This window comes from Entelurus aequoreus, linkage group LG20, assembly GCF_033978785.1.
Source record: "Entelurus aequoreus isolate RoL-2023_Sb linkage group LG20, RoL_Eaeq_v1.1, whole genome shotgun sequence".
NCBI classification, from domain to species: domain Eukaryota; kingdom Metazoa; phylum Chordata; class Actinopteri; order Syngnathiformes; family Syngnathidae; genus Entelurus; species Entelurus aequoreus.
In genome coordinates this window covers 4,128,586-4,150,822 of record NC_084750.1, presented here as the reverse complement: position 1 = coordinate 4,150,822, position 22,237 = coordinate 4,128,586, and the positions used below count along the sequence as shown (strand labels likewise).

Sequence of the window (22,237 nt, the reverse complement as noted above, 5' to 3'; positions counted from 1 at the left end):
TAAATAATAATAATAATAATAATAATAATAATCAATAATAATAATAAAACTTTCATTTAACCTAACTTAACTTTATACCAAAAGCACTGCTTTGGAAATAATTTATACCCCTTTCAGAGATCACATTTAGTTCCCATTAAACATCCTCATGTTGCACAATGAAATGTAAGCATAGGATGAAGTGTGCATTCCTGTAACTTTCTCAAGTAACAGTATTCCATGATTAATATAAAGAAATTAACATTAATAATAAATGACAGTAGAATAAGCACACGTATGACTGAGGAGTCATAGTGTAACTTTGTGTGGTGTTTGAGTTGTCTGACTTTTTGTGTGGCCATAAACGCACCAGTGGTTTAGTGGTATGCGTGTTGGTGACAGATGACAAGTTGGTTTTGGCCTGGTTTGTACGGCAGAAAATGACTAGTTTTTCGAGATAGAAGTGTTTTACTCATGTTTTTGGTGTGGTTATGGCCGAATATAAACAGTTTTGCTCAATAAAGTGATCGATATAATTCCTGGCCTCGAAGCATCTCGATAGACATTACAATAATTGAACGGTGTTCAATTGAACGGTATTGACGAACACCGTTAGGGCCGCTAGTTGTCACTGTCACTCAGAGTTGCATTGCAAAATTACACAGAATAAATGTGTTTATTTTGTTTAGAATTCAGATGGGATTTGATTTGGTGCACGGCATATATTTGCTGTGCACAGAGGACGCTTGAGCAGTGCGCAATTGCGCAGGCGCGCACCTTAGAGGGAACGTTGCTTGGCAGACCATGTCTTGTTGAAAACACGCCATTTGTCATCAACTTTTCTCTTTTTAGTGTCTCGGGTGTAAACCGTGCATCACTTGTCGCTGTGCACCTTCACTCACAGGTTACACTCGGACATAAGCACATAAATAACACTTTTCAAAATAAAAGCAGCAAAGTTGTATTGCGTGCACGACATAGATGTTTTTTCAACTTTATTTTGTAATTTGTGATTGCAGCTGTTCACATTCACTCACAATCACGCACGCGCATACGTCCACACGGAAGTAATACAAACAACGCTTTTCAAAACAAAAGCAGCACCGTTGTATTGCACACTCGACATAGATACTTTTTTAAATGTATTTTGTAATTTATGATTGGCCTCACGCGGGCCGGACTGGGACGCACAAAGGGCCGGATGTGGCCCGCGGGCCGCAGAATGCCCAGGTCTGGTCTATGTCTAAGTCTAAGCTGATTCACTGAGTTTGAATCCTGTTAGGAAAATATGTGACATTGTTTTAATTTTGTTCAATTCATTTTGCTCTAAAAAAATAAATCTAATATATGTGTTTTCAATTAAATTAAATTGAGATTTGATTAAAAAAGTATAAACATCGTTTCATGTAAATGAAAAAGTGTGAACATGTTGTAAGGGAAAATACAATTCTGCTGAAGGCCCCAGTTTAGCGAGGGACGGCCCTGTAACAGCACATCGTTTGAGGTCAAGTGAGGAGAGAAAAGCCCGTTATGTGCTCTTAAAATGTAGGAAATCCAACATTCTCTTTCCCTCCCTTCTTTCCAATGTTGCTGAAGGCGCGGTGAACATCAAATGTTCCATCCCACAGCATATTTTTGACAGCCGTCTTTTTCCAGGCAGATGTGCGGGCAGCCAGTGAGCGTGCAGGGAGGAGGCGGAGGGAGGATGCTTCACTAGTGTTCAGCATGGCTGTCAAACGCCGCAGCGATTTGGGAAGGAACGTCTAGCTTCATGTAAGACTCGGGACGATGACAAGCACCATGTCGGCTGCAGCCGTCGTGCTGTGGCTTGTGACGGGTATGTGACGAAATGTTGAGATTTGGCGCCGTCTCCGTGACAGTTAGCTTACTCGCTAGCTGCTGGCTAACTAGCTAGCGCCACAGTGAAGGAGTCATGGAAAATGGCTAACATTTACAACGCAGCATAACCGCTGTTAGAAACGCTAAGCCTCTAATAACTATTTCAGTCCGTCTTCACTGCCGTGTTGTGTACCAATTTAGTCATCCAATTACCTTAGATATAATTGTTTATATGACCTGGCGAGTGTCTTGTTTTGAATGACATGGATGCCAAATAATGGTTTGCTCGCGTTAGCAATTATTCACCTGGAAAAAATAACTAGCGTTTTATACGTTGGTTAGGTCTTTTGTTTTGTGTATTGGTCAGCAAAATACCCATTAACCAGTTCGTCATTCATTCATGACGCCATGTACACTTTCGTGTATAACCTCTACGTACGTGGCAAACAATTTCAAATGCAAAATATATCAAAGCAATTAACACCATTTTAAATACCTTTGAACAAACTTCACAATGGTATCAAAGTTATTGACATTTGTATTAATTGCGGACGACACCAACTTTTATATTTCGGGACATGATTTAAAAGCGTTATCAAACATTATTGAACAGGAAATGGTAACACTTAAGAGATGGTTTGATGTTAATAAATTATCATTAAATGTAAAAAAAACAAACAAAGTATGATTTTTTGTAAGAGGAAAAGGGAGGAAACGATCAAACTGTCAATGGATGGATAGATAGATAGATAGTACTTTATTGATTCCTTCAGGAGAGTTCCCTCAGGAAAATTTAAATTAATTGATATTGAAAGGGTTTCTGAACTTAGATTTTTAGGAGTGATACTAGCTGGCTGACGGTCTGACATGGAAATCTCATATTGCACATGTACGGAGAAAGATAGAGTATTTTTATATTAAACAAGGTAAAATATGTGTTAGATTATAGGGCAATGCCTATATTGTATTGTGCACTTATATTGCCATATATCAGCTACTGTGTGAAAGTGTGGGGGAACACATATAAGAGTAACATAAAGGCATTGTATCAACTACAGAAAAAACCTATAAGGATTATTCATAAAGTACAGTACTTGGAACACACTAACATATTATTTATTAATTCTGGTTTATTGAAACTACAGGAGCTAGTAAAGTTACAGACATTATGTGTCATGTGTAAGGCTAAAAGTAAAACATTACCAGCAAATTTACAAAAAATGTTTGTCATCACTTCTGAGAATACAGAGCATAAAAGAAAAGGTCATTTCAAACATCAGTATTCAAGGACAACTTTAAAACAAATGTGTATATCAGTGGTGGGGGTTAAACTATGGAATTCTCTTTACAATGATATAACAGACTGTAAAAATATATTCCAAATGAAAAAAATATATAAAGACAGAACAATAAGATCATATGGACAGCCATAAGTGTTTACATTTTGCTTTATATTTATTATTTTACTTATTTTTTGCCCGGTTTTGTATTTGTTTTGTATCATCCCGTGAGGTGTATATTACTTTTTTTTTTGTTCGGTTTGTACTTCATGAAGTTTTGCACTTGTTGTGTTTTTTTGTGTTTTTTGTATGTTTTCATTATATTTGGATGTAATTGTTGGTTTATATGATATCCATTAAGTAAGACTACGTATTATGTTGAAGGGGGCTGGGCAGGAAAATATAAGATTTTTCTTCATCCTGCTCCTTCTCAGGCATTGGTGTGTAAGTGTATAATTGAATAATTGAGGTATAATTGTCTATCAATCAAAGATGCACATCAATGAAGGAGATAAATAAAAAAAAATGAAATGAAAATGAAATGAACCATTGTAATGGGCAGAATATTAAGGAAACTACAAATGTTTGCAGTTCTTATCCAATTATTGAATTATCCATTAGGACAATAGAGAAATGTGTGACCCATATGCATGTATATACATACACATATATTAGGGCTGGGCGATATGACTAAAAAATGTATCACGATATAAGTGTTTCATATCAGTCGATATCGATAATTATTGATTAAAAAAAAAAAAAAAACTATTCTAAATAAAGACCAGGAGAAAAAAGGCTGAATTTAAATACTTTTATTTTAAATTTTACCTTTAACCTTTAGAACGAGGTCAGCATTATGAAAAACAGTCAAATAAAGGAAAATACTGGTCGATGTGCAAATATTGACATTAAATAAATGCTTAATCCAACAAAATGTGCAAAGTATTGTAATTAAGAAATTAGTAGTGTACAACTCAGGCTTTAAAGCCATATCGGTAACAATATATGCAAATAAGTAACAGTCACATTAAGCAAGCAGAAACAAACATGTCTTACAGAATATTGTAAACATCGGAATAAACTTGCGTCTGAACATCTGTGACAAAACAAACCTGTTACCCTCTTCAGTCATTTATGGAAAAATCAAACCAACTTCAATATCTCCTTTTCCACGGATTCCCTGCACATTGTGTAAAGCTTAGGAATAGCTGTCTTGGAAAAGTGCTTTCGGCCAGGTAGAACATAACGGGGGTCGAGCACGTGTATGAGATTCTTGTACCCAGACTTCTCAACTATGCTGAGCGGTAGCATGTCCTTCGCTAATTGATACACCACTGCATCCGTTATTTCTTTATAACGTTTTGAATTTTTGTCGTATGGCACTGCTGCCGAGTAATACTGTCTGCGGCAACAACAGACCACCATCGAGACGATGGTGGTCTGTTGTTGCCGCTTCGGTGCTGTTCCACTTGCACCGGCTGATGTAGATGGTTGTGGCTGTTTGATAGTGCTGTACTCCAGCGGGTGAGAGCGGCTCAGGTGGTAAAATAAGTTTGTCGTGTTCCCAGACTTGGTCGGGACGACGACCTTGCAAAGTTTGCAGACAGTATTACTTTGATTCGGATCGGATTTCAAAAAAATCCAAAATACTGCCAAACTGGTGACGTGACGTTTCCTTTTTTATTTACAATTTCCTCTCGTGCTGCCGCGCTCATATTCCCGTTTCGTTTCACTCCTCGTCGTCAGCTAGCCGTTGTTGCTTTTTTTTTCCTGTTAGCATTTCCCAGAATGGCTTGCGGTTCAGGCTCGGCCGTGATAGGTCGAGAGGCCAAAGCCCGTCCTCTGCCTACACCCCCCAGAATGCCGTGCGGTTCCGGCTCCGCCTTTCTACCTATTTTTTTCTAACAAAACTCAGTGAAATTATCGAACGTTCTATCGACCCCATTTTCTATTGATATTGATCACATGTCTATCGCGATATATATTGTTATTGTTTTGCTCGCCCAGCCCTAACATATATGTATGTGTGTGTATATATGTGTATGTATGTACAGCGTGTACATATTTATGTATGTGTATGTACATATGTGTGTGTATGTATCTATATATGTAAGTTTACATATATGTATGTATATATGTGTACGCCGTTCGTGTATGGATCTTTACATTTGTTGGTATTGTTAGAATTTTTAGCTAGCAGATAGCTTGCTTTTTCCAGTAAATTAGCAATAGCAATGAGTTTATCATATTGCGATCATCAGTCACAGTTTTATGATCATTTTATTTGAAAGTGGTAACAATAATAATAATGGATTTGATTTTATATTGTGCTTTTCTATTATTAGATACTCAAAGCGCTCATACTAAGCATTAGTAGTTTTACTGCGGTTTACATCCATAATCATGATTGTAATGTTGATTCCAGGAACAAATTAAGTACATCTGGCACAGTATTGTTCAGCAAAACATATTTTGCAAGCTTGTTATGTACTCATGACCTTATTTTCTCTCAAGTCGTGTAAGTGTAGTTAAACTTAAAACAGAGGTGAATTCAGGCTTGAAAGTTAATGCAAATGTTTCTTAAAATTGTAGTAGCTGTCGTCATCATGAGATGTTTTAAATTAGATTGCCAAATTAAAACATAGACTCTATAATTTTTCAAGCTCATGTAATGACCATGTTAGGTCAATATACACATCAAAAGTATGGCAGTTCTAGTTTGATGTATCCATAACAATTAGCTATCATTCAGAAATGACCACTCTTGACGTACTGGTGCTTTCATCCACTGATCCTCTAGTTTACATTGCGCATGCCAATAGCGTCATGCATGAGAGGCAAGTCCAAAAGGAGAGAACCAAGGGCTGGAAGCAGAGAACAGCCTTGTACGGAGATGGTGAGTGGGCGTGTGCAGTGGTACACTTCATGTGTTGAGCCGCTGTGTCCCCCCCCACACACTCACACTTCTCTTCCTTGCTGTCATAACACAATGTCACACTCAACTCCCCCCAATAATACTGGCTTGAATGTTTTAACTTGTTTGCCATCTCAAAGCTTTTGCATTCTTACTTTGGCTCTGAGTTCAACTAAATCTAAAATGTTAACACACTGTACTCATGACTCAGAACTTTTGAAATATATTGTTGATTCTGCTTACCTTGAGCGATGTAAAGTTACATTTTAGTCCATTCTTGTCTTCCGCCATCGACGTCTGAGCTACTTTCACTTCCAGGTTGTGCACTCACTGGCGAATCAGCCCAGGCACAATGCCAAAGCATTCATCTGAACAGTAGCAATCGTTGTTTTCCGCGCTCCCCTGCTCAAAGGAACACATGCGTTCCTCCTGACTGGAGCGGCATGCACACATAAAGCTAAAGGAACTTAAAGATATCCCTCCCTTTACATTGAGTCAACTAACTGGAGGCTCCTATATGCTACTTGAGGTACAGAAGCATCTCTCCTGCGACTTCTGCTTGCAAAAGGTTGGGCAGAGAAAAAGTTAAAACTGGGTTAGTTATTTCCAAAATGCCCCGGCCTAAGGCATGTTAGTCATTAACAGACATCAGTTGTAATAATGGTCAAAGTATTATTTTCTGAACTGTAAAGAAAACGAGGCAGTAAGTAGTCAGAAGAGAATGTGTGCTGCACATTCCAACCATTTTTGTCTTTCTATACATTAGCCTTGCTGTTAGATCGGACCCCGCATTGGACAGTTAGGCATTAACAGGGAATGGGTGATATATTATGTACAGGAAGAACTTAGCAAAGTATCATCTGGAGAAGGCTTGCCTGGATTAGTAGATTTTGTGCTTTGAGAAGAGCCTCAAGACCGCTCAGTCCATCATAGCCAGTCACATGATGTCCTATTAGCTGAAAAAGCGAGCATGTGTCAGCCTAGAGTGCAAACTTCAATTCACTACGTTTTGATGTAGGTGTGTTGTCTACTTGAATTTGAAAAAGACACCCCGGAGAGAACAGACATGGAATCTGTAAAGCTCAAGTACGAGTGAAATTTAAGTACACCTCTCCAGTTAAAGGCCTACTGAAATGAAATTTTTTTATTTAAACGGGAATAGCAGATCCATTCTATGTGTCATACTTGATCATTTTGCGATATTGCCATATTTTTGCTGAAAGGATTTAGTATAGAACAAGGTCGATAAAGTTTGCAACTTTTGGTCTCTGATTAAAAAAAAACCTTGCCCCTACCGGAAGTAGCGTGACGTTGTCAGTTGTTCACTCCCTCATATTTTCCTACTGTTTTCAACGCAGCTACAGCGATTCCGACCATTACCCCATTAATTTGAGCGAGGATGAAAGATTCGTGGACGGGGAACGTTAGAGTGACGGACTAGAATGCAGTAAAATACATATTTTTTTCGCTCTGACCGTAACTTAGGTACAAGCTGACTCATTGGATTCCACACTTTCTCCTTTTTCTATTGTGGATCACGGATTTGTATTTTAAACCACCTCGGATACTAAATCCTCTTGAAAATGAGAGTCGAGAACGCGAAATGGACATTCAGTGCCTTTTCTCTCCACGACAATACATCGGCGAAATGCTTTAGCTACGAGCTAACGTGATAGCATCATGCTTTAACTGCATATAGAAACAAAAAAAATAAACCCCTGACTGGAAGGATAGATAGAAAATCAACAATACTATTAAACCGTGGACATGTAAATACACGGTTAATGCTTTCCAGGCTGGCGAAGGTTAACAATGCTGTGCTAACAACGCCATTGAAGCTAACTTAGCAACCGGACCGCACAGAGCTATGCTAAAAACATTAGCTCTCCACCTACGCCAGCCAGCCCTCATCTGCTCATCAACACCCGTGCTCACCTGCGTTCCAGCGATCGGCAGAAGGACGAAGGACTTCACCCGATGCGTTTGGCGGCCCGGAGACGTAGGAAGTCAAGGTGAGGTCGGCGGCTAGCGCGTCTGCTCTCCAACAAAGTCCTCCTGGTTGTGTTGCTGTAATCCGCTGCTAATATACCGATCCCACCTACAACTGTCTTCTTTGCAGCCTTCATTGTTCATTAAACAAATTGCAAAAGATGTCCAGAATACTGTGGAATTATGAAATGAAAACAGAGCTTTTTGTATAGGATTCTACGGGGTACCATAACTTCCGTTAAACTGACTTCGTCACGCGCATACGTCATCATACCGCGACGTTTCAGCCGGATATTTCCCGGGAAATTTTAAATGTCACTTTATAAGTTAACCCGGCCGTATTGGCATGTGTTGCAATGTTAAGATTTCATCATTGATATATAAACTATCAGACTGCGTGGTCGGTAGTAGTGGGTTTCAGTAGGCCTTTAACCCAAAAGTAGCTAGAGGACAAAATAAACAAATGATCAAACCTATAAAACGGTGTGAGGAATTCAGACTAAAAGTCTACATTAAAAACGAAAGAATCTCCATGTATTCCAATGAGTAGTTGTTTTATAGATTACATACTGTACTATGTAGTGTTGTCCCGATATGCACATTTCTAGTATCAGTACCAATGTTTTTTGATACTTTTCAAAATGAAGGGGTCCACAAAAATTTCATTATTGGCTTTATTTTACAGAAAATTTTATGATACATTAAACCTATGTTTCTTATTGCACTCAAATAACAATTTACAATTTTACATATAGCCTGCCATAATCTATGATTAGTTTAGAGTAGAATAGATAGCTTCACTCACCTCTTTGTCTGTGCTTTAAGACAAATACAATCATTAGTAAATACTAAAAACAATACTATGGCTAAAACTACAGAGGTCAGACATGTAGCAGGTAAATCACACACTGTTTTCTAATTAAAAAAACAAATGAAATTGGAGAATTTTTTTTACGGAATTCAGTCAATTCACTTGCATTAGTTTACGCTACGTGGGCGGTTTTAACTCTGCTAATAATTAGCAATAGGCCAACCAGCTGTATGCACGTCTACATATATATATGGACACAACGGGGGAGCTAGTTAAATACATTCTTACCTGTCGCTCTTCAAACTCCGTGTGCAGGTCTGGATGCTTTTTAATGTTTACCTAAGTTTGAAGTTTGAGTAAATACCAGCATACAGTTAAACCCAAAGTTATTTATAACCTGGCCAAAAAGTCAGTTTATTTCATTAATATTTGCCACTTTGTCATTTCCACTCAAAATGTGGCTTAATATATGTGTATTATTGACAATAGTATTGCGATAAATTATTATATCTGTCGTAAAAAAGGTCTCACTCCTAATAACCCTTCATACACCTGATAGTCTCTGCGATTGAATACATTAATTAGGAAATGGGCTATTTAATGTTTGCAGGTTTAAGAAATACATTGCAGTTACTTGTGCATGTGTGGATGTGCAACCACATTGGGCTGCTTATAGAATATTTCTTAACCTCGAGTGCAAACTAGAGGCCCTTTGTCTCTTTTGTGTGGTAACTGAAGAGGTGGACAATAGAATAATATATGCATGTGTGGGATTTGTGGATAATGCCAAGCACTGTGTGAATTGGAGGTCTCTATTATAATGTCAGGTTGATTAGATTTTGTCATTAGCGTCACTCAAGCTGTTTTCGCAGCAACCACAACGTTAGATTCTTTGTTGCAATCAAATGCCAATTGATATGCGTATTGATAAAACAATCGCCTGTGAATATTCTCATTGTGTTCTCAGGGAATGTTATCCATCGCAACTGGACTGTTTAGATTGTGGTAAAGCTGTTTCATCACTTCATGCTCACAGACTTCGATAAACTTAGGGGCTGAGCGATTAATCGAAAAATATTTGAAATCGTCATAAACCTCTGTAAGCGGTGTCGTTTCCATTATTTGAAAATGACACTTGTTAAAATACAGTGTGGTGAAGTCTCTGCAAAACAACAACAAAACCAGCTGCATGTGGTGTCTTGGAGTGCACCAGCCTTTGTCTGTGGTATTGGTATTGGTGATATTCAAGATATTTATGTCCCTGTAAACTACAACCATAATATAATAGTCCTTGTTTGCAAATCATAGTCTCCCCACTTGTTCAATTCAGATTTTTTGTGGGGAAAAAAAAAAGCAAAAAAGAGTGTTTCCCAAAAAATCTGGCATGATTTCTACAAGACCCATGTCAAGTGTCTTCAAGAAGGACATTGATTGTACCCAGCTGTGACTGAGCCCCTGGGGACTCTAGACATATGGCCGGGTCAGCGTCTGTGTCAGATGTTGCCCCGATTAACATGCACGTGTTTAGTCTTTAGACTTCCAAGTTCCATCAGCTCCTTGGTGCATGACAGCCACGTCACTTTGTAATAATCCAAATCTTAACAGCAACCTTTCGTCATTTTTTAAAGATCTCTTGACTTTGACAACGCATAACAATGTTGATTTCCTCTTTCATAGCCACGGATTTAAAGCTAAATCCTCCATTAATCTGTTAGATTCAACTTGGAAGCTTCCGGAAACCTCTTCCTGTGATAGTGGCAGTTGGGTTAGTAATTTTGATAGTGTCGAGCCCATGGGGAGAGGATAAAATATCTGTCGAATTTGCCATTGGGAAAGCAAACACACAGACATTAACTGTGTGCGTGCCGAGCTGTGTGTCTGCAGGCAGATTTCTCCACCACACTTGCTTTTCTCTTCCCACTTCTCTTTATTCCCCCCTCCCTTGTGCACTCAGTCCCCCGTGGCGATAAAGAAATAGTGCAAGAGAGAAAGGGAAAATAGAAATGAAAGGAAGATAAGTGGGTAAGAGAGCAAAGAGGGGGCAGAAGCAAGGAGGGCTGGCTCCTGTCTTGATTTGTGTACCCTTCGTAGGGTTTTGCTTGTATTTAAAATTGAGTGGGTGAAACACAAGGAGGAGGAAAACAAATCATGTCATTTAGGTCGATCAAACAGAAATAATCGATTGATTGTTCCTCTTTATGATTCATTTTCCAACGCTTCAGTGATTTCTGCTTAATATAAAGAAGCGAAATGTTTCTCCCCATCCAGGGCTTCCGCTACAGTTGGGAAGTGTAACATATACAATTGCTGGAACCCTTTTGGTCGGACACTGGCAGAACTATCCAAACTGGTTTTCCACATAGAAAATGGTGTCGATTAAAATGATCAGAAACTTGACTGTATGTTTTACGTAACATTCTGTAAAGCACTACAAATGTAAAAATAAGTTAACCATAAAACAGAAAACACTTTTTGAATCATATAATCTCCAAGCTTAAAGGCCTACTGAAATTGATTGTTTTTATTCAAACGGGGATAGCAGATCTATTCTATGTGTCATACTTGATCATTTCGCGATATTGCCATATTTTTGCTGAAAGGATTTAGTAGAGAACAACGACGATAAAGATCGCAACTTTTGGTATCTGACAAAAAAAAGCCTTGCCCCTACCGGAAGTAGCGTGATGTAGTCAGTTGAACATTTCCGCAAAGTTCCCTATTGTTTACAGTGATTGCGGCCAGAAGTGAGAGTGATTCGGACCAAGAAAGCGAAGATTTCCCCATTAATTTGAGCGAGGATGAAAGATTTGTGGATGAGGAAAGTGCAAGTGAAGGACTAGTGGGGTGTGGAAGCGATTCAGATAGGGAAGATGCTGTGAGAGGCGGGTGGTACCTGATATTCAGCTGGGAATGACTACAACAGTAAATAAACACAAGACATATATATACTCTATTAGCCACAACACAACCAGGCTTATATTTAATATGCCACAAATTAATCCCGCATAACAAACACCTAGGTGTTTGTTATGCTAGCTCCTAGCTCCCGTCCATATAACCCGCCAATACAATTCAAACACCTGCACAACACACACAAAGGACCGTTCACCTAACCCAAGGTTCATAAAGCTTATATATGTACCCAAAGTTACGTATGTGACACGCACGTACGGGCAAGCGATCAAATGTTTGGAAGCGCAGCTGCGTACTCACGGTACCGCGTCTGCGTCTGTGTATCCAAATCAAAGTAATCCTGGTAAGAGTCTGTGTTGTCCCAGTTCTCTACAGGCGTCTGTGTATCGAAGTCAAAGTCCTCCTGGTAAGAGTCTCTGTTGTCCGAGTTTTTCGATCTTGACTGCATCTTTCGGGAATGTAAACAATGAAACACCGGCTGTGTTGTGTTGCTGACTTCCCTCGCAAAATACTCCGCTTCGCACCGACAACTTTCTTTTTTGCTTGCTCAGCTTCTTTCTCCATAATGCAATGAACAAATTGCAACAGATTCGCCAACACAGATGTCCAGAATCATGTGGAATTTTGCGATGAAAATTGACTACTTTAAGCTGGCCGCAGTGCTAGACTAAAATGTCCTGTCTAACTCGTGACGTCACATCCGCAGCGTCATCATACCAAGACGTTTTCAGCAGATATTTCGCGGGAAATTTAAAATTGCACTTTAGTAAACTAACCCGGCCGTATTGGCGTGTGTTGCAATGTTAAGATTTCATCATTGATATATAAACTATCAGACTGTGTGGTCGGTAGTAGTGGGTTTCAGTAAGCCTTTAAAGGGGCTGTTTGCAAACTTTATATGTGGATGACTTGAAGGTTTTAACTTTCCAATGTGTTAAGCATTATTCCCTGCCTTTTTCTAACTTTTAGCACGTAATGACGTAAACTACACCCGGAAGTACTGATGCAAAATGTTAGTTGCTTCACTTGGGCTCCTGTTGTGTATTTGCACGCACTCCCTGCGTGTATGTGTGTACAGGACAAGCCAGACAAACTGTTTGAGACATTTTTATTCAATATAATTAGTAACTGTGAAAAAGAAATATGTTTTGTTAAGCCACTACTAGTGACGTAAGCTATCCGGTCGTGTTCTTGTTATATATACAGTATATATATGTATTCACCGGTGCCGCTCACACCGGTGAAATGAATGATGAATGATAGGTGGTGGTCGGAGGGGCCGTAGGCGCAAATTGCAGCCACGCTTCCGTCAGTCTAACCCAGGGCAGCTGTGGCTACGAAAGTAGCTTACCACCACCAGGTGTGAATGATTGATGGGTTCAGAAAAACATGTAAAGCGACTTTGGGTTTTTAGAAAAGCGCTATATAAATCCCAGGTATTTTTATTATTATTATTATTATTATTATATATATCTTTGGTCTAAAATATTTAACTTTGAGCATTTTGCAAACAGCCCTTTTAACTGTCACACATAGTGGGGAAAAAAGTAAATATAACATAAACTGTGTATCAATGAAACAGTCAACCTATACGAGTTAGTAACAAACATTTCAAAACTGATCTGAATTAATGTCTTTAATTGAAAAGTGTCAGGTTTTGTTGTGTGTGGGTGAAAGCAGTGAGCACTGCTCACAACTTTAAACAGCAATGTTTGCATCAAGCTAACGTTATTACCATTAAAGGTGGAAGTATTGTAGGATAACGTGGTAATTGACTTTAGTAATAACAAGACACAGTAATCCCTAGCTGGTCCCTCCAGGAATTTGCGATTGTGCAAATTCAATCAATCCTCGCAAATGATGCGAGGCCTCGCAACCTTGTCTTCTGCCCCCAACTTCCTGGCGCCTTTTGCCCCATCAAATACCAACTCTATATTGCTCGTCCTCAAAGTCATCAACAGAGATGTTGTGTGATGATAATCTCTCATCCTTTTACAAACAAAAATGCTAGCTCTTTTAGCTAATTTTGCAGGTATATACCTCGGTCATATTTTGGTACAGTACTTAAAGGCCTACTGAAACCCACTACTACCGACCACGCAGTCTGATAGTTTATATATCAATGATGAAATCTTAACATTGCAACACATGCCAATACGGCCGGGTTAACTTATAAAGTGCAATTTTAAATTTCCAGCGAAACTTCCGGTTGAAAACGTCTATGTATGATGACGTATGCGCGTGACGTCAATGGTTGAAACGGAAGTATTCGGACACCATTGTATCCAATACAAAAAGCTCTGTTTTCATCGCAAAATTCCACAGTATTCTGGACATCTGTGTTGGTGAATCTTTTGCAATTTGTTTAATGAACAATGAAGACTGCAAAGAAGAAAGCTGTAGGTGGGATCAGTGTGTTAGCGGCTGGCTGCAGCAACACAACCAGGAGGACTTTGACTTGGATAGCAGACGCTCTATCCGACGCTAGCCGCCGACCGCATCGATGATCGGGTGAAGTCCTTTGTCGCTCCGTCGATCGCTGGAACGCAGGTGAGCACGGGTGTTGATGAGCAGATGAGGGCTGGCTGGCGTAGGTGGATAGCTAATGTTTTTAGCATAGCTCTGTGAGGTCCCGTAGCTAAGTTAGCTTCAATGGCGTCGTTAGCAACAGCATTGTTAAGCTTCGCCAGGCTGGAAAGCATTAACCGTGTAGTTACAGGTCCATGGTTTAATAGTATTGTTGATTTTCTGTCTATCCTTCCAGTCAGGGGTTTATTTCCTTTGTTTCTATCTGCAGTTAAGCCCGATGCTATAATGTTAGCTCCGTAGCTAAAGTGCTTCGCCAATGTATTGTCGTGAAGATAAAAGTCACTGTGAATGTCAATTTCGCGTTCTCGACTCTCATTTTCAAGAGGATATAGTATCTGAGGTGGTTTAAAATACAAATCCGTGATCCACAATAGAAAAAGGAGAAAGTGTGGAATCCAATGAGCCCTTGTACCTAAGTTACGGTCAGAGCGAAAAAAGATACGTCCTGCACTGCATTCTAGTCCTTCACTCTCACGTTCCTTATCCACGAATCTTTCATCCTCGCTCAAATTAATGGGGTAATCGTCGCTTTCTCGGAACGAATCGCTCTCGCTGCTGTTGTAAACAATAGGGAAATGTGAGGAGCCTTTCAACCTGCGACGTCACGCTACTTCCGGTACAGGCAAGGCTTTTTTTATCAGCGACCAAAAGTTGCAAACTTTATCGTCGATGTTCTCTACTAAATCCTTTCAGCAAAAATATGGCAATATCGCAAAATGATTAAGTATGACACATAGAATGGATCTGCTATCCCCGTTTAAATGAAAAAAATTCATTTCAGTAGGCCTTTAACGAATGCTGTTAGTATTTTAGGATGAACATGTTAGCACGCTAACCCTTTTTTTGTAGCTCATTTTTCAGATATAAACCTAAGAGTCATACAGCATGTCACATGATGCTTTCTGGCTAACCGTTGGTATTTCAGTTTGGCCTTTTAGCATTCACATGCAATTTTTACCAAAAGTGCATTTTGTAGTTACCCTATTTTCCGCACTATAAGGCGCACCGGATTATAAGGCGCACTTTCAATGAATGGCCTATTTTAAAACTTTGTTCATATATAAGGGGCACCGCATTATAAGGCGCATAGAATAGACGCTACAGTAGAGGCTGGGGTTACGTTATGCATCCATTAGATGGAGCTGCGCTAAAGAGAATGTCAACAAAACAAATAGTGATTGTACTGACACTTCTACTTGCTGCTCTCTGTTCAACAACCCACTGTTCGAGTTTGTCCTCCAACTGTAGCCATCTCGCTTTGTTCCTTCGGAAACTCCGTTTAGTCTTCTTTACTCGGCGCAGGTCATCATGTTGCTTCCTCCACTTCCGCACCATTGATTCGTTAATGTTAAATCCTCTCGCTGCTGCTCTATTCTGATCGCCTTGAGTTGAAACTCTGCGTCGTAAGCGTGTCTCTTAGTAGGAGCCATTTTTGGGTCTTTACATAAAGTTTAGGTCTCGCAACTACGGGACTTAATTTTCAGCAGCCACCAACTTAATTTTCCCCCGTAGAAGAAGAAACACTTCTTCTACAGCCGTAGAAGAGGGAAAATGAAGTCGGCGTAGTTACCGTAGTTGCGAGACCTGTTGTGGCTCAACATTGGTTAAGGCGCACCGGATTGTAAGGCGCACTGTCAGCTTTTGAGGAAATTGGAGGTTTTTAGGTGCACCTTATAGTGCGGAAAATACGGTACTATGTTAGTTATAATTAATTAAATCAGTACAGTAGTTTGACAATAAGTTTGTTTGTATTGCCATCTCGAGTCTCCTTTTAGGTCTGTGTGGTATAAAACAAGTAAACCATCAATACACTGTTTTCCAATTTTTAGTTTAAATCTTGTGCTTTTTGAGGTTAAATTTACAAGAAACACACAAAACATTGATAGGAAATGAATAGAATCACAAGTTGATTTAATATATTTTTTAAAAGCCTCAAGACATTGCAACTGCCATGCTCACTGCCGTGAATTCAGGAATTTTAAGCTGCAGCAATCACAAAAAAGCCCGCAAATCCTAGAGGGACATGACTAGCAAAATTATATTGAAACTATTGTAAAGTTCTATTTAGATATTTTTATGTTAAGTAAAACGTGCAAACTCTGTTTCAGTGCTCACCATCCTGTCAAGGTCGCACGCTGACCGTAACGTCTACCCGTCTGCAGGAGTGTTGTTCGTCCACGTCCTGGAAAGAGAATACTTCAAAGGGGAATTTCCTCTCTACCCGAAATCAGGTACAACATTTCTAAATGTAGAGATTTAGTGAGTTGGAATATTTTACTGTTGGAGGTCATGCACTATAATATAATACATGAGTGTTCAGTATATTCTGCAAGATAAATGCTTTGCGGGCAACACTTATACATTCCGTCTAGTAGGTCGCAATGAGGCGGCGTCCAATAGGTCTCGCAGGCATCAACCCCTGTCAGAACATCATACTTCTGATTAACCTACTCTGCCTGCAGGTGATGCTGCCAGCGACCCCATCACTTTCAACACCAACCTGATGGGTTTCCCAGATCGGCCCGGCTGGCTTCGCTACATCCAGAGAACTCCTCATAGTGACGGGGTACTCTACGGATCCCCCACTGCCGAGCATGTGGCCAAAGCCACAGTCATAGAGGTTTGTCATCCGCACTAAAAGTGGAAACTAGGGATGAAAACTAATTTGGCGATTTATATTGCAGATTTTTCCGTCTATAGTTGGAAATCCGTTTTTTTTTCTCTGTAAAAATATAAAAGATTATTTTCGTTTTTCCGACCTACAATGTGTGTTAAAATTTTGATCCGTCTCTTTGTCATACCCGCCAACAACTACGGTTTTCCCGTAATGAGTACGGTTTTTGATAATCCATTCCGGTTTGCGGCTGTAGTGGTAAAAACTATGGTTTTCCATTCAAAATGATTAACTTAAAAATCGAAGCGACGTAGCTTAACTATATTTCCCAGTAGCTTGGCAGTAGCTTAGCTACTTTTAAACAAGTGGAGATTTCCGTAGCTTAGCTATTTTTAGACCCATGTAGCGGTTAGCTAAGGTACATGCTACAAAAGAAGAGAGAGGGAGAAGAGGAAGAGAGAAGTGGATGAGTGCAACTCCACAGGCAGGGGACAAAATATACGGGAAACATCAATGATGATCAGTTGGTTGGTTTAATATGATGAGTCACGATTGGTTAAGATTAGGGTAAAACATTACGGACAGGCCAATCAGAGGCAGGATAGGGCGGGTCATCGAACCAAATGACGACAAGAGAGGTGGAGAGGAGAAGAGGGAATATTCAAGCGGGCGATTTATATATTAAAAAAAACTAGTGGAAGATGGCAGAGGGATTCTCTTCCTTATATTTTTCTTTAAGCGATTTAGACGACGTCAAGGAAACCCACAATACGTCTACTTGGCCACATTTGGACAAATGTATGCGTCTGGATAAGACAATGCCAACACATTCATTTGAGTTGTTTACCATGTAAGCCCAAATGAAAACTGCTCTCGACATAGAAGATGTGGCATATACATTTAAGAACACACATGATTGTGGCAGACATGTGATGACTTTTGCTACATTAAATTTTCATTGGTGTTTTGCAACAAGATGGTAGCTGACATTTTGTTCATTATTTCTACTGTTTACATTTTTACATTGAATAGTTGAATCATTATGAAACATAAACAGCATGACTGCAAGATATTTGTTATTTCATGCTATAAATCACAAATGGCTATTCAGATAAAGGAAGTTGGCTAATAGAATAAACTTTGTTTGTACTTTTAATGATTTTTGCATTTGGAGCAGTTAAAAGTGAAGAGGGAGTTGAAGAGTCAGAAATTGGCTATAAAATCCAAGGCAGAATCCACTAAAGCAGAAACAAAAAGGAAATGCAAACTGCTCAGAAATTTGCCAGGAAGGCTCATGTCAGAGCCATCAAAGCAAAAATGCCAAAGTAATGTGCATACTTGCCAACCTTGAGACCTCCGAATTCGGGAGATATATATATATATATATATATCTCATGAATGAGTATATCCGTTCGGCCACCGTGTTCAATGGAGAAGTCTGATCTACAAAATTTGCAGGCAGCATACCCCTTCCCCTTCGAGCCGTACTTCTTCTTCTTCTTACTCGTCGTCGCCATGTCTCTTTTTCGTTCTTCTGCTTTGTCTCTGTTATGATTTTGTACATTACTACTTGCCGTAGTTTTGAAGCTATGCATTATGGGAATCCGGATGTTGTGTGTCAGTTTATTAACGTGCCGGCTGGAATAAACACACAATGAGAAATAGCTCCATGCCTGCCTACTTTATGGGTTATAGATAAACCTATGGATAATGGAGACATATATAATAGTGGTGGGGGGGCCCTTTGTCCCCCCCACAAGGGCACCAACCTGGACCTAGCTAGGAACCTGCGGCCCCCAGATCCCCAGCTTTTCTTCAGTCTTTTTCATTAAGTTTAAATCACATGCCTGAGGCGATGTCGATATATATCACGATGAGGGCTGGGCGATATGGCCGAAAACTATATCACAGTATATGTTTTTTATATTGATCGATATCGATAATTATTGATACTTTTTGACTTTTTTAATAAATACAGTAAATTAATTTCAACCTTTCCTAGGGTGCCATTTATCAGTGGAGAGAGTGTCTGATAGCCAGGTAGGATGAGCACGTAAGGTAATACATTAATTGAAGTATATTTGCAGGTAGTTGCAGATTTGAGACACTAGATAGCAGTAGTGTATAAACTATTGAACACTAAACAGAGTAGTTTGGGAATATACTCATTAAACGGACACATTGAAAGTGTCAGGATGTTGATATATCAAAATATCACAGTTTCTCTTCTCACTCAATGCAGGGAATCTACAGAAAGATGGCGCAGCCACACTGGTGTTTAGAGAGTAGCGTATGTGTGTGTGTGTGCTCCTTTAGGAATGGCAATGTGTTGGGTGAGTGACGTCAGAGTGTGAGTGGAAGAGTGAAGAAAGCGAGTGGTAGCGTGCTAAGTGAATGTGCGCTTAGCAGACCCATTGTTGGGGAAAGTGAAGAGCTGAGGAAAACATCGACCCTGGAGGGTACGTCTGAACGTCTACCCTGCGCTCAGTTGTTGATAGTGTTACGTGATTCCTGTTTCCTGCTTGCTGGGTTCCCAAAGCGCGAGTGACTTTATGAAACGAATCTTGCTTCATAATTTCTGGTTTATTCCGACCAAAAAATATAGATATTTATCGAATATTTTATCAAACACATTTTATATTTATATGAATTGTGTCTATCGCTATATATATTGATATCGTTATTAAGGCCCAGCCTTAATCACGATATATTATCTGGTGTGTACCGTATCTTTCGGACTATAAAGCGCAACAGGATATAAACCGCACCTACAAAATTTTAGAAGAAAATATTTTGTTCCCATATATTAGCCGCACAAGACTCCAGCCACCCCCTGACTCCGAGAGGGACCAGCGGTAGAAATGGATGGATGGATGGACTATTGCCGGGATGTTACTGACGTCACAGCCGGCTCACGTCCTGCCCAATGAATACCCGTGGTGTTCAAGCTAGCTTTGTTCTCAATGGCTACTAGGCCCCATTTTGCATTTCTCCAAGTAAAAATGCCCTATGCTTGTTTTCGACTGTACAAATCGTTCAAATCACAAAAAGGATAAACGTTTCTTAAAAGTTTTGTTTGATATACTTTTAACGTTTATTATTTACCATTGAAGTATTATCTTGATATTATTTGTATTTCTTAAACACGTGTTTGCTACAAGTGTTTCGTAAAGCTCCAACTCCGTGAGTCTAAATAAAAGAAAGCAAATGTCTGCAAAACTTAAGAGTTAAATTTTTACCAAAGACAACAATCATAAATGAATCGTTCAGCACATACACAATGTTGACATCTATAGTTATATTTTAAAAAACAATCATAAATGAGTCTTTCAGCACATACACAATGTTAAAACCTATAGTTATATTTTGATCAACAATCATAAATGAATCTTTCAGCACATACACAATGTTGACTTCTACAGTTATATTTTGATAAACAATCATAAATGAATCGTTCAGCACATACACAATATTGACATCTATAGTTATATTTTATAAACAATCATAAATTGATATTTCAGCACATACACAATGTTGACATATATAGTTATATTTTGATAAACAATCATAAATGAATCTTTCAGCACATACACAATGTTGACATCGATAGTTATATTTTGATAAACAATCATAAATGAATCTTTCAGCACATACACAATGTTGACATCTATAGTTATATTTTGATGAACAATCATAAATGAATCTTTCAGCACATACACATTGTTGACATCTATAGTTATATTTTGATAAACAATCATAAATTAATCTTTCAGCACATCCACAATGTTGACATCTAGAGTTATATTTTGATAAACAATCATAAATGAATCTTTCAGCACATACACAATGTTGACATCTATAGTTATATTTTGATGAACAATCGTAAATGAATCTTTCAGCACATACACAATGTTGACATCTACAGTTATATTTTGAGAAACAATCATAAATGAATCTTTCCGCACATACACAATATTGACATTATAGCTATATTTTGATAAACAGACATAAATGAATCTTTCAGCACATACACAATGTTGACATCTATAGTTATATTTTGATAAACGATCATAAATGAATCTTTCGGCAGATACACGAAGTAGACATCTATAGTCATATTTTGATAAACAATCGTAAATGAATATATACATATATACCTTAATGCATTTATACACACGTACAGTATACTTATACACACACATATATATATATATTTATATATACATATATATATCTATATATTTATATATATATATATATATATATATATATATATATATATATATATATATATATATATATATATATATATATATATATATAGTTGCGCTCATAAGTTTACATACCCTGGGAGAATTTATGGTTTCTTGGCCATTCTTCAAAGAATTTGAATGATGACACAAAATACTTTCTTGCACTCGTGCTTAATGGTTGTGTGAAGCTATTTATTGGCAAACAACTGTGTTTACTCTTTTTAAATCAAAATGTCAAAAGAAAGTACCCAAATGATGGGCTTCTGACAGACCATTGCATCTTTCATTCAGTGCTGCACAGATGTTTCTGGAGTCTGAGTCATGGTAAAGGCAAAATAATTGTCAAAGGATCTGCGAGAAAAGGTAATTGAACTGCATAAAACAGGAAAGGGGTATAAATTGAACTGCATAAAACAGGAAAGGGGTATAAATTGAACTGCCTAAAACAGGAAAGGGGTATAAAAAGATATCCAAGGAATTGAGAATGCCAATCAGCAGTGTTCAAACGCTGATTAAGAAGTAGAAAATGAGGGATTCAGGTAGACCAGCAAAGATTTCAGCCACAACTGCCAGGAAAATTGTTCGAGATGCAAAGAAAAATCCACAAATAACTTCAGCTGAAATACAGGACTCTCTGAAAAATTGTGGTGTGGCTGTTTCAAGATGACAGCAGCTTTATTATTGTCCATTCTTAATGTACAAGACACATAAGAACTGAAATTACATTTTCGGCAGATGCACAATAAGGAGGCACTTGAAAGAAAATGGGCTGCATGGTCGAGTGGCCAAACAGTTAAATTTTGGTCTCATCACTCCAAATTACTTTGTTCCAGAAGCTTTGAGGCTTGTCTCTGTGCTGTTTGGCGTAATGTGACATTTGCACAGAAATGGCTTTCTTCTGGCGCCTCGACCATGCAGCCCATTTTTCTTCAAGTGCCTCCTTATTGTGCATCTTGAAACAGCCACACCACAATTTTTCAGAGAGTCCTGTATTTCAGCTGAAGAAATTTTAAAGATTAAAGATTAAAGTACCAATGATTGTCACACACACACTAG

At 38.7% G+C, this 22,237-nt stretch overlaps 2 protein-coding genes across 5 annotated transcripts in view; one reads left to right on the top strand and one right to left on the bottom strand.

Moving 5' to 3' along the window:
* Positions 1-6,334, bottom strand: part of ppp1r9a (protein phosphatase 1, regulatory subunit 9A) — a 145,971-nt gene extending 139,637 nt beyond the window's left edge. Inside the window, exon 1 of the mRNA XM_062029229.1 lies at positions 6,256-6,334. The gene's annotated coding sequence lies outside the window, so the exon portion shown is untranslated. The remainder of the gene's footprint in view (positions 1-6,255) is intronic.
* The window catches only part of sgce (sarcoglycan, epsilon), a 45,131-nt gene continuing 24,331 nt past the window's right edge, over positions 1,438-22,237 (top strand). For 3 of the 4 annotated variants that reach the window (XM_062029238.1, XM_062029239.1, XM_062029237.1), the window contains exons 1-4: positions 1,438-1,524; positions 1,636-1,816; positions 16,423-16,545; positions 16,777-16,934. In XM_062029238.1, coding sequence (XP_061885222.1) covers positions 1,768-1,816; positions 16,423-16,545; positions 16,777-16,934 — 330 coding nt within the window. In that variant the 5' untranslated portion in view covers positions 1,438-1,524; positions 1,636-1,767. Of the gene's footprint in view, positions 1,525-1,635; positions 1,817-16,422; positions 16,546-16,776; positions 16,935-22,237 lie in introns of those variants that run through there. The other variant, XM_062029240.1, reaches the window with a different exon arrangement.